We start from the raw sequence: 12,484 nt of genomic DNA on the forward strand, positions 1-12,484 counted from the left end.
CTTCCACTTTTCTGACCAGGGATCCATTTAAAGCCAAACGGGCCGCCCTGGTGCTGGCACCCCTCTCCTTTCCCTCTCTCTTTCTCTCTGCCAGGCCTCCCGGACTCTTTTTCTCTGTCCTCTCATCTCACCCTCATTGCTCTGTTATTGATGGTGACACGCTGTCTACCACTCCAGTGACCACACACATAGTCATTCTCCCAAGAATCTCTCAAGATGCCCAAATGTTCACCTGCTCCTTGCAGCTTTTGGAGCATAAAAGTTCGCGGCAGTCTTTTTTTTTTTTTTTTTTAAAGATTTTTCTTCTTTTTTTTTTTTCCCCTTGGTGTATCCTCAGAGGTACAGGCCCAGCAGCAGCAGCCAGCTCCAACATAGTCGTAGTGCTTTCTTTGAGTAGAGTTGTCAGTCACAGAGAGGTTTTTGAGACTGTGCCTCATAAACAAAGAGCCCACGTGCATGCACACGCACCTACGCGCGCGCGCGTTCAGACTTTCTCATCTCCAAAGCGAGACACACACCCAATTCATTTCTGCTCCGCCTCGGAAGTTTAAAAAAACTTGCTATTTCTGTGACATCCTCTTTTCCAACTTCCCCTCTCTTTGCTCTTTCTTTCTTTTCCATCTTAGTCTCTCCCCATATCCTTTTGTGTCTGTCTCAGTCCGGAAGGCAGTCATGCAACAAGACCGATTAATAATTACAGAGTACACAAAATTGGGAGAGCGAGGGAGAGTGAGAGAGAGGAAAAGAGAGAGAGAGGAAAACAGTTTCTTTGTCGTTTGATGTCCAACATGAGAGAGACCAAAATTACAAAGAGGCACTATAAAGAGGAGAGAAAGCTTGCACATTCCTCCCCTCAATCCTCAGCTTTTGTTGTCTTTTTATTGCTTTTTTTTTATTTTGCTGTTTTAATCTTCTGTCTTTCCTTTTTATTTATTTTTTAATCTTCACCAACAAAGGTTTTTGCTGTGATTACAGGAAGCATTTCATCAACCCCCCCAAAAAGTGATAACAAGCCAGATGTATGGACAGATTTTTTTTCCTTTGTGTTAGGAATATTATCTTCACTTGTGTTATGTCACAGTCCCAGCCAGTGTCCACAAATGCATCCTAGTTCCTTTGCTTGTCTGATGGAATAATCATCTTTACCTTGTTGGGGTAATTTACGAGGGAGCAGCGCTCATATGGGCCAGAAGCTATCACCATATGAAGCCAATCATATACAGAGTGACTGACTAGTCTTCATATTGTAGTGATTGCTCAGCTGCTTGTTAAGTGTCACACAAACAATTTTAAGGGAATTGCATGAGGAACTTTTCATCACTTTATATTCTCCCGCCATAAGCATCACTCATTTTTTAAGGTTTCGAACTAGTGTATAAACCAGGGGGAGTCAAGCTTTCCAGAGCAGAAAGCAAATTTCAAAGAATACATTGATTTTCTTTTTTTTTTTTTTCTTTTCTAATTACTTAAGAGTAGCGGACACAATGCAGCACTGTGACATGAGCTGAGATATCGACATGAAAATTAGCCACCTCATTGCTCAAAGACATGCTGTCACAGTTTGTAAAAGCATTCATACTGCAGTAGAACAAGTTTTTTGTTTTTGCACATTTCACTGTGTTTTGCACCAGAAAGTATCATTAAAATTGGGTTTATATCGAGATTGTTGTAATTTCTGGTAGTAATTGTTTGGTTGTGGTGAAAATATAAACATTTTCATCAGGTATACTCTGCAACACAACAAAGAAAAAGTTTAAAGTTTAAATTTAAAGGTTAGTATGGCGATATTTGACCTGAACTAAAATGTGTTTGACACTCCTGCTATATATGATAATCTGTTGTTTTTGTATGAGCTGAAACTGTTTAATTCATTTTATTTTAATCCACAAGCGAGACATATTTATTCATAGTCATATGCTCATTTTGAGTTACTTGCTTCATTGCTACTGCAAGCCGACTTCATTATCCAGACTCTGAACTCTTTTCATGGCATTCATGGCTGGAGGGGCAACAAATCAAACTCTTTAAAATACACATGTATAAGACACTAAGCAATTTTATCCAGATTTTCTGTTGAGTTTTGTCATCGTGTTCCTTTTTATGACGTCTCGGATAATTGATCTGTGACTCTGCCAACTTTACACTTCAAATCTCATCCTGGTATCATGTGACAAAACTGGGAATGTAAGTGCATGGCGACACAATTGTTCATAGTCAAGTCTCTGTCGTGGTCTGTTGTGACGACACAGTTAGCTCATCACAATAATGAGTATGGAATTACATTCTGATATCTGCCAGATATTTGAGTTCATTTGTCTGAAGGCACAGGAGCCTCGTGTGCCTTCTGAGGGCTTTCTCTCGTTTTCTCTGGATTGCCATTGTTTTCAATTTTCGCACGAATGACATCTTTGTGTCGGATCTGCGACTGATTGACGAGCTGTCCACGGTGTGGCCGGCGTCTGGCCCGGTGTCGACGGGGGATAGGCTGTAGCCCCCCCCCCCCCGTGACCCTCGGCAGATATTCCACTGTTGCAGATGGATGAACATTTGCAGGCAAATTACAAAAATAACACCCTCACATGCTTTCTTCACTTCCAGCGCTGTCACTCTCTCTACCTTCGATCCATCCACCCAGGCACACTCCAGACCCCCCCCCCCCCCCCCCCACCACCAACACACACACACACACACACCCTCTGTGGGTTATTCCTGACAGCTGCTCAGTTGTGCAGCATGTGATGTTGCGGCTGGGCCTGCTGGCTGGGCTCTGACAGTTCTCAGTACGATGCTGTCCCTCGCAGTATGCCTGTCAATCCTCTTCACTTGCAATTCTGTGACCTGACATCCACCAGCAATAGCAGCAGCATACCTGTCTCACACACGCACACACACACACACACACACACACACACACACACACACACACACGCGCGCGCGCACACACGCACACACACACTTGGCTGATAGATACTTGTAGGACTGCATGCAAAAGTAACTTTTCTCACTTCTTTACATAATATTGTGAAGTTAGTTACTCAACAGTAAATGTTCGTGTGGAATTAGAGGCTGTTCCGCCTATATGTTTAAAACACAATACCGAATACCACACTTATTTAAACCCCATAGTGTTTGTTGAGAGATCAACAGTATGTTCGGCATCTTCTTTTGAATTATGTTTCAAATTTATATTCCTAACAAACCTTTTTCAAATTTCTTGTCTGCAGTCGTTTTGGCCAACGCTGGTTAATCTTTTTGTGTGTTCATGTTTCTTTGAAGGGAGACGGCGGCCCAGTTGGACAGAGCCAGAGAGAGCCACGCACAGCAGATCCAGCAGGCGGATACGGCGCTAGAGCAGTTCAAGAAGCAGGTGGAGCTCAGCTCTGACAAGGCCTACGCCGACATGAGGCTCCAGGTCTGACACTCAAGTGCAATGCAGAACTTATGACCTTATGATCTTTATGAAACTTTTCTGTAGTATGGATGTGTGGTTAACCTGCAGGCGGCCTGTTTTCATGCCAATACTGACCATCAGTCTTGTGCACAGTCTGTGTGCCAACACGTGTGTGTGTATATATTTAATGTGTGTATACATATTTATGTATGTGTATTTCTCGGCATCAGGCAGTAGTTTGGAGTTGGAAAGAAACAGCCTGACCGCAGGGTGCCACGCTGGATGTGCCTAAATTCCTCCACATGCCGTCCTCTCTTTGTAACACTTCCCACTTCACTTGCAGTGTGTAATCATTTGCATCATTGTATATCTGCAGCGGGTGATTTTTTTCCAGCACCTCTCAACCGCTCTGACAATGAAAAATCTATATGCAACACCCAAGAACGTTCTCCTCCTCGGGCCGTTCCTCTCATTTAGTCGACCCAAACAAATGAATTGATTTATAATGCTGCTCATTAAGCAGGTGCATTCATTCCGCTGCCATCTCACATTGACCTCGCTTCTTTTCAGCGGGATTGAGGAAGGCTGGGCGGGTTTCGGCGGAGAATAGGTCACGCGCGTCACGCAGTCGGTCTAATTAGTACCGTCGGGCCAGCCTTACAATTGGCACTCCACGCTGCGTGGGCCGCCGCTTATTGGCAGAGTTATCCGGTCCATGTGCGCTCAGCTTCAAACTTGTGATGCCGTCTTACAATTCAGTTTTGCTATAGGCATTTTTGTTATACTGTGTGTTTGTGTGTGTGTGTGTGTGTGTGTGTGTGTGTGTGTGTGTGTGTGTGTGTGTGTGTGTGTGTGTGTGTGTGTGTGTGTGTGTGTGTGTGTGTGTGTGTGTGTGTGTGTGTGTGTGTGTGTTGTGTGCTGTATTGACCAGGCTATGCTGAGTGTGGTCTTAAATGCGTTAAAGGGCTGCATGTTAGTTAAATCAGCACGTTTTAGTTGCAGCTTGGTTAAGTTTCTTTGCCTAATCGGCATGTTTGGGGGTGCACACGCGAGATGTGAAAAAGTCAACATTTGTGTGGGAGTCAAGTTTATGCAGGCAAATTTGTGGGCACGCGGAGCAACCTTTCTTTCCCTCGGCTGAATTTGAAATGTTTGTCGTGTTGAGAGAAGAGATTATTTGCAATTCCTAAGTATGAACCCTAAAGAAAGCTCAGGAGGAAACTAGAAAAAGAAACTTTATACATCATGCTGTTTAGGATTGAGGAACATTGGAGAATTTAAGCTCTCTCCTTTTTTTTTTTTTTTCCTGAATTGTAGCAACTATAGTGAATATTTTGAAAGAGAGGCTAAACTTTTCCTTTTTTTCTGTTTGGGAAACTTGCATGGCAAAGAAAGTCTTAACCGCGCTTGGGAGAAGAAGAAGAAAAAAAAAACCTGCATTCCCTTTTCTCCCTCCCACTCTTCTCTCCTGTTCTCATCCCTCCATCTTCTTGTTCGTTCCTTCTTCTCCCATTGAGCCGCTGGCATCACAATCTCCAATCTGACTTTATCCTCAGCCCACATCAAAGCCACGGGAGAGAGGAGCAGTCTCTTCTGCATCCCTGTCATCCTCTTTCCCTTTCCCCCAGCTCCTCCTCCCCAGCCCGCTCGTGCAACGCTGCATCACGTTCTCCCGCTCGGGCTTTAATGTTGCAGAAAGTACTTCAAAAGAAGTTTATGCTCTCCTTTTTTTTTTTTTTTTTTTTTTTTTTCCCCATCCTTCCATCATTCCTCTCATCATCTTCTTCTACCCCCCTCTCGGTTTTGCAGATGGTGTTATATCTAAATGGATTATCTGTATCACTCCCTTCCTCAGTCGGTCTGTCTTTCCCTCATTTTAAAATCAACATCCTACTTTGAGCCTGTGTTTAAAGGAAGGGAAAAGTGTCCTATTTTGGTTGGGGGGGGGGTTAGTGAAGCACCACACAGAATCAAATCTCTGTTGCATGAGCAGTTCAAAAGAGGCTTCAGCATTTTAAATGGATTAATCAAAACACATTTGGCTTTTTTGTGGAAGCGTTACACTCCACATAGCCAAGATACTGAGGCGTTTCAGTGAATTACGTTTCAATTGTGGCTGATTACCGTCACCTGAACAGAAACTATGGAAAGGATAAGGCTGCACGATAAGAATTTCCGATAAAAGCATACATTTTGCTGCATCCCCGGTTCCCATACAAATCCTCAGAGCAACAGAAAGCTGTTTATTATATCAATGCCTTTCACTCTGTTATTTTCTCCCACCTGTGATCCGCTGACACATTTAATGCAAATTGTTTACATTACACTTTGATGAAAAGGTTGATCTATTGATGTGCTGTTATTCCAGTCTCATTACAGTAGCATCACACAGCATCACATCCTTCCCGATGGCACTTCATTAAATTCGAATTAAAGGAGAACTCCTCCTGCATGTTCCCCACTGTAACCACATGGGTTACAGTGCTGGTTCTGCATATTACATTTATTGAACTGATGCTGTGATTTTTGTAGGATTTTGAACACAAATCTTGGATTTTGTAATATTCTTCACATTATAACCGCTACTGAGATCCATAGGTTAAAAAAAAGCATAAAATGGATCTGCTATTCAGAGACTTTTCATTAGAAATCGTGTTGGTCTTCATAAACAATCAGCCTTATGGCATTACACTAATGCTTAGGTTAGAATTTGAATTGCTCTCAACCATACAAAAATGTGTTTTGACAAAATATTAAATATTTTAGCCTTTCATTTATTTCTTTTTTATCGTGAGTTCTACTTAATAATTTTTAAAAAAAAAATTTAAATCCTGCAGTATAATCATTTTTTTAGGATTATTGTTCATCGTAAATGTAGGTGTGTGTAACCAGCCTGTGATTTATGCACGTGTTGCATTGTCATCGTGTTAAGACAAATTTGAAGTTAAGCTTTTGCTTTCCTTTTGTGCCTCCAGATGGAGAAAGTGGAGGAGGAGCTGATCCGCTCCAGGTCCCTCCGGGAGCAACAGGCTAAAGAGTTTTCTCAACAACTTGATGCACTCAGACAGAAATACGAGGAGCAGGTCTGTATCAGTCTGTAACATGTGTCTACACCGTGTGGGTCTACTTCTGTCAGTTCCTGTGCCATTCTTTCGATCTGTGCTCATATAAGGCCAGGGGGAGTTTCTTTTCTTTCCACCATCATCACCATCACCATCGCCACATTATCTTTCCGCCTAATATCAGTGCACATTTGGCCTGTTGGAGCCAGCCGAGGGACCGGCATTCATTTAGATTCATCTTGTTATTCCTTCCCATCTGTTATGCTTGATTAATTTCTCATGATAAGGGACACACTTTAGATTAAGCTCAATAAATATCTGAAACATTGCCAATTGAAAAGTAATGCAATCTGCATAGAAGATGCACTGTTCCCTTATCGTCCCATCTGTGTCACTCGTCTTCAATTAAGAGTTGAGAAACCGCTTTCGCAAGGCATTGAAATGCGGCTTGTCGATAGGAGAGGCGCAGATTCAATTAAACCAGAAAATAGTTGTTATTTGAGGGTAGCCTGAGTGAGATTATTCATCCATTACTGCTTCAAAATAATGTGACTAAGACATGATTGTTACATGAGACACAGAATATAGCACAATTTATTGCATTTGTTTGGAAACAGTAACTGTGGCTACAACTTGGCAAAGATTTTCAATTATGACAAGAAATATGAAACTCTAGAAAGACGACGTATCCAGAGAAACAAGTCACATGTCCTCACATTTACACTATAGAGAGCAATTTAAAGTCATCTCATAACCTCAAACACACGTTTTGTTCATGGAGAAAGAAACTGGAATAACCCGAGACTGCAAACATGCAAACTCCTAAACGGGGACATTCTCACTTTCGGTGCTCACCGCTACACCCCTATGCGGCCAGGTACAGCTTTTACCTGCTGGAAAATGTCTATTTCCGTCATGAATCTACAGTCTGATGGCTTTCAAGGCACCAAACTAACGCTGAACCTGTTAATAAGCATGCAACCTCGTATTTTTCAGAACAAATAGTGTTCACTCTGCATGTAATTTGCTGTACGTTCTTGTTAGTGGAGAGGACGAGGCCAGTGCAGAAGTCTCCTGATTTCCTCTTATTAAGAAAAAGACAGAACTGTAATGGAATTTGTTACTGTTGTAATCCTATTCAAACGTTACAACTGAAGAGCAGGTAGAAAATGTACATCTTTTTTTAAACTCTTAAGTGTCATAGAAATCAACCATTAAAGAGATCATATTTAAATCTAAATGACATTTCCATCTCCATGTAATGATGCACTAAATATGGAAATTTATCAGTTCCAGCTACCTTGTGTTGTTCTAAAACAGGCGAGCGATCAAAGATTCGCAGAAAATATTGAAGTGATGATTACTGCTGCTACGCTAAGTGGGGGTGCAGCTGACGGTTGAATACAAGCGCTTAGGGTTGGATTATCAGGAAGGCTTTTGTCTTAAAGATAAAAATGCACAAAGACAATGGGCCTGTCTCTGATGCTACTGATATGAGAGCGGTTGACATCAACTACATAAGAAAAGTGTAGAAAGAAGGAAGAAAAGAAAAAAACGGGTATCAGTATTCACATGAGCTCCTGTGAACAATGGCGTGTATATACAATGTAGGGACTTTTGTTATTTCCACACATTAGTTTAGCTGCGGATTCTTCATGTGCAGCATGTTTCTGCTTCAGCGAGATCAGTGCTACAAGATGGCAGGAGTCAAGGTTGTCCGTTCAAACGCTTGCAAAGCAAGCATTAGCTCAAGGGCAGCTTCAGTGAGACTGAAAGTAAAGAATGGTGTATGAAGGAGTTATTTGCCAGCTGACCCCCGGAGGCAGCCGGACGTGGTAGTTCCTTCCACAAGTTTCCTTATGAAGTAGAGAGATGCAGCGAGGTCAAACAGATGGCTTGGAGATATGAGCTTGACAGTTGCGAGAAATGTTCCATTCCGAATCACACTGAAGCTGATGAATTTGGAAAAAGTTTCTTTTTTGTGTGTGCGTTTGTTGTTTGTCGACATGGAGGAAATGATTGCGCTCACAGCCAGAATTGTCCTCCTTTCAGCATCGAGTGCTGCTTTGCTGGCCATTTGTAGTTCAAACCCCACAGTGAGGAAAAAGGTGTTTGTCTTTTCTTTTTTTTTCCCCCGTCCTTTCTCCCCTCTTTACAGGCACCCCAGCCTCCCCTGCTGAGACCAGACGGGCCTTCTGTTCTGCTTTCTTCTGCCTCCTCCTCTTCCCCTTCGCCTTCCCAAAACATTTCAGATTTCACCCCCTGGGGTTGAGAGAAGCCCATTACCTCACTGTCCTGCCTCAATGCATGTGACACACACACACACACACACACACACACACGGCTTGTCAGCCTGGGCTGACAGGAGTCGTGCTGTGCTGTAACACCCGACCCGCTCTGTATCTATGGCACCAAGCTGTGCTATAACCAACTCAGTCTTCTCGCGTAAGCGCCACGTCGGCCCCTTTAAGAACCGCAGCACCCAGCATCCTCCACTCCACTGTGGCGCTACGTGATGTCACAGCCAGGCTCCTTGCTGCTCTCTGTCATCTCCTCTGCTCTTCTCCGTGTTTTTTTTCCCTTTTCTGTTCTTCTCACAATGGATCTACCGAACTCATTTCTTTATCCTCGTTTCACCTCAGACACCTTCTTTCCTCTAAAACACCCCATGGCCCAACGGGGAGCGAACTGTAAGCCAGGACGTCCACCCCCAGTTTCTGTTACCGCATGTCCCGCTGTCCTGCTGGGGAGTTCCTGAAGCAACTGTCGGCTTATCAATCCATCAGCTGTAACTTGTGCGCTGTATGAAGCCGACTGCCCCTGTGGGACAACGCATTCTGGCTGTGGATCTGATTTGTGTCTGTTATGGGAAAGGCGCTTTAAATGCCTTTCTGAGGAATTTTCTGTAGACATCACCAGTCTGTGGTAGATGCCCTTTTCTGGCGTAGTATCTGCCCGCTGTCTTGTTCTGTTTTGAAAGATGCGATTTGTGTGACTTATTGTCGGGGTGTACTCCATCTGTACGTTCACCTCCACCACGCCAACAACTGAGCCAAAGAGATAAAACATATTTCTATCCATCCTTTCATCGCCTCTTTTTCAGGACATTTTGAAAAGCTCTCACATAAGCTGAAGAGTAAATTCTTGGCTGCCAAAATAAAGTGTCTATTGTGGCCTTCCTCTCAGTGTTGGGGACGGAATCCGGCTTCCTGTAGATAGTCCCTCATTCATCACCTGCTCTGAATAGCATGCAGCATTGGAAGATAGGCCCGTGGATAGAGCAGGCACCGGGCACTGAGGCTGTTGATCTCCGCTTCTCTGGCGGGCCAGGTAGGGTGCCGTCATGCACAATGTGCAGAGGATTAGCTTCAAAGCAGGGAAGCAAATGGGCCCCAGGCCCCTGCTGTCCTTTCAAGGCTCCGGCTGGGCCTGCACGGTGGGATGGTGTGGGGGTCACTTGTCCCCCCGCCATGGGGGAGTGGGAACGGAACAGAGCCTGGGAAAGGCTTGGAGGCTTGTGGCTGGGAGCTGCACTGGCCAGGCTCACCTCTCAGCAGGTGACTCCGCTTACAGCCCAGCTAGAATACAAACTTGCTTCAGCTGACAGGATGATTAAGCCCTGAAAAACAGAAGTTTTAGTTGTTTTTTTTCTACTGTATTATGTGCTTGCTGATTATAACTGGCTGAAATCTAAGAATTGTGTGCACGTTAGCGAAGCCTTTCTTATGATTATTTCGCGAAATTCTTAGTGGGTATATTTGTGGGTTTAGATATTACCGGCGTAAACACAAAAGATCGTAGCCTTGAAAGTGATGGCCAAGGAGAATCGTATTCTCATGTATAATATTGATGAAAAATCGCAACTAAAAGCACTACCGGCAACCTTTCAGCATCATTTCAATGCATCCAAAAGTTTCCGTCCTCATCTAACTTGCTTTTCTTCCGCCGTTTTGGGTTTATAATGATCATCATAGTTTCGCCTAAGCCAATTTTCACATGCTGTCAGACGCATAGCATGGGGCACCGGGCAGTTACTGCAGCCAGATGGCTAACCCCTACCAGCTTGCTCACATTGCCCAAACTAACTGCTCTATTATTTGCCGATCCCAGAGTCGGGCGAGGGGGACAGGCTTGGAGAGAGAGAGGGGAGCGGGACGTCAGAAGACCGGTCGGTAGAATTGGCGGCAGAGGTGGGAGGAGGGCGGGGGAACACTCCAGATGTAAACACATCACATCATGTCTTTCTCTGACGGCGTGAAGAAGCGGAGAAACTTTTTCTTTTTCGTTGCTTTTTTCCCCCACCGTTGCTACCAATCTCACCCAACTGGATTGGCACCCGGCTGTTCTGGATGGGGAGAAAGGGGGTCGACAGAACAGGACGAAGAAAAGATGGATGGATAGGTGGATGGACAAGTTGTCATGACGACAGGGTTGCTCTGAGTGTGTGTTGGCTGATGAAGTCTCTCTTTGCCTGCTTGTCCAATCAGATGGCTGAGCAGCGCATGCAGCACGAGCAGGAGAGGACGCGGCTACAACAGCAGCACAGCGCGGAAAAGGACAGCCTGGTCCAGGAGCGCCAGCAGGAGGTGAACAGCCTGGAGAGGCAGGCCAGGGCCGCCCTGCAACAACACCAGCAACACACCCAGGAGTGGAGGAAGCGTGATGCCCAGGTAGGGGGTCTCCACTGATCCACGTCCGCGCACACATGCTGACCCATCGCTCTCCCGTGGACAACCATTTTCTATTTTGTCCATTGACGTTTTCCCCGGGGTCTCAAAAGCACAGCGGGTTAATGTACTTTTTTTTTTTCTTTTTTTTTCTTTCTTTTTTTAAACTTCAAGCAAGACAGACATTAACATTTGGTGTGAATAATCTTTGCGATTGTTACACATTTAATGCTACAACACCAAAAATCTAATCAATATTGATCTTCGATTAATAGTCTTTTTTTTTAAGAATTGCGCACATACACAAAAAGTAAAAAAAAACTTTGAGGTTTTTTCCGATGTTTTTTTCCAATTGCGTTTCCAAAACGCGGCAAGGTTTTTAGAGTCGATATCAAAAATCCACAAAACAATTTTGTTCTGTGCCATGTTTTATTAAGTCTTTTTTTTTCCCCTGGACAGTTGTGGATGCCCTGTGCAGCGCTCACAGTCCCGCCAAAGTGTCCTTTTGCACCGCACTGTCTTTTCACCGCAGGAAGCTAGCTCCCTCCGGAAAACGGCGGCTTTTCTGTCATTGCGGCACAGTGCGCCACAAAAGCGTCTACGACATTCAGGGTCCATATTAATGCGTCCCTCCGACCCCGAGAGGCTATTCTGCCAGCCATTTAGTGGAAACAGCAGGTCTTCTTCTCCTTCGCCTCACACTCTGTCTTCGCCCCTTTCCAGCCTGGGTCGGATCGGAGCTCTGTGGGAAGCCATTTGACAAACCAGCCTCCAACTGGGAATGTGTTTGACTCTTCAGGCTTGTGAAATGGACATTGTCAGCATGCAGAGAATTATGTTCGGTAACCTTTAGCAAAGCGATCCAACTTCACTGTAGTTGGAAAATATCTTCAGCCTCTAAATATTGGCGCCAGCGGTCACCGAATAAATGGCGAAGAAAATAAAACTTGCCGGCGACTATTTGGCGTTTAGTTCACAATGTAGCTAAGTCAGTCGGACCACTCATAAAGGCAAGAATACGATCTACTACACTTACTAGTGTGTCTCGGAGCTGGAACAATAACTGATGACAAAAAGGACCCAGTCAGTCAGAAACAGCTTCTCTTGGCCTGAACAATGAAACTAGACGCTATTTGCTACCGTTGAAAATGGTTCCCGATCATTCTTACTGAAGTGACAACGTTAAGGCAACAAATCATCTTGTAGCACAGCAGTTTCTTGTGTATTCATTATTAGCTTGAGTTGTGGCAGGCTAAGTTATCCTTAAAATCCAGAAACGGTGAATACTGAAGAGAAAGTCTTTTTCTATTATTTTTAAGTTTTCAGTGCTTCTGCGACGTCTCCTTGTCTTATTTTTTTGGGTG

General features: G+C 44.2%; 1 protein-coding gene across 4 annotated transcripts in view; it reads left to right on the forward strand.

Moving 5' to 3' along the window:
- cep112 (centrosomal protein 112) overlaps positions 1–12,484 on the forward strand; it is a gene marked incomplete at its 3' end in the record, with an annotated part of 95,644 nt that overhangs the window by 36,045 nt on the left and 47,115 nt on the right. For all 4 annotated transcript variants that reach the window (XM_080488156.1, XM_080488153.1, XM_080488155.1 and 1 more), the window contains 3 exons: positions 3,277–3,412; positions 6,367–6,474; positions 10,941–11,123. In XM_080488156.1, coding sequence (XP_080344282.1) covers positions 3,277–3,412; positions 6,367–6,474; positions 10,941–11,123 — 427 coding nt within the window. The remainder of the gene's footprint in view (positions 1–3,276; positions 3,413–6,366; positions 6,475–10,940; positions 11,124–12,484) is intronic.

The sequence above is a fragment of the Lipophrys pholis genome (assembly GCF_963383615.2).
Source record: "Lipophrys pholis genome assembly, chromosome: 19".
Taxonomy (NCBI): domain Eukaryota; kingdom Metazoa; phylum Chordata; class Actinopteri; order Blenniiformes; family Blenniidae; genus Lipophrys; species Lipophrys pholis.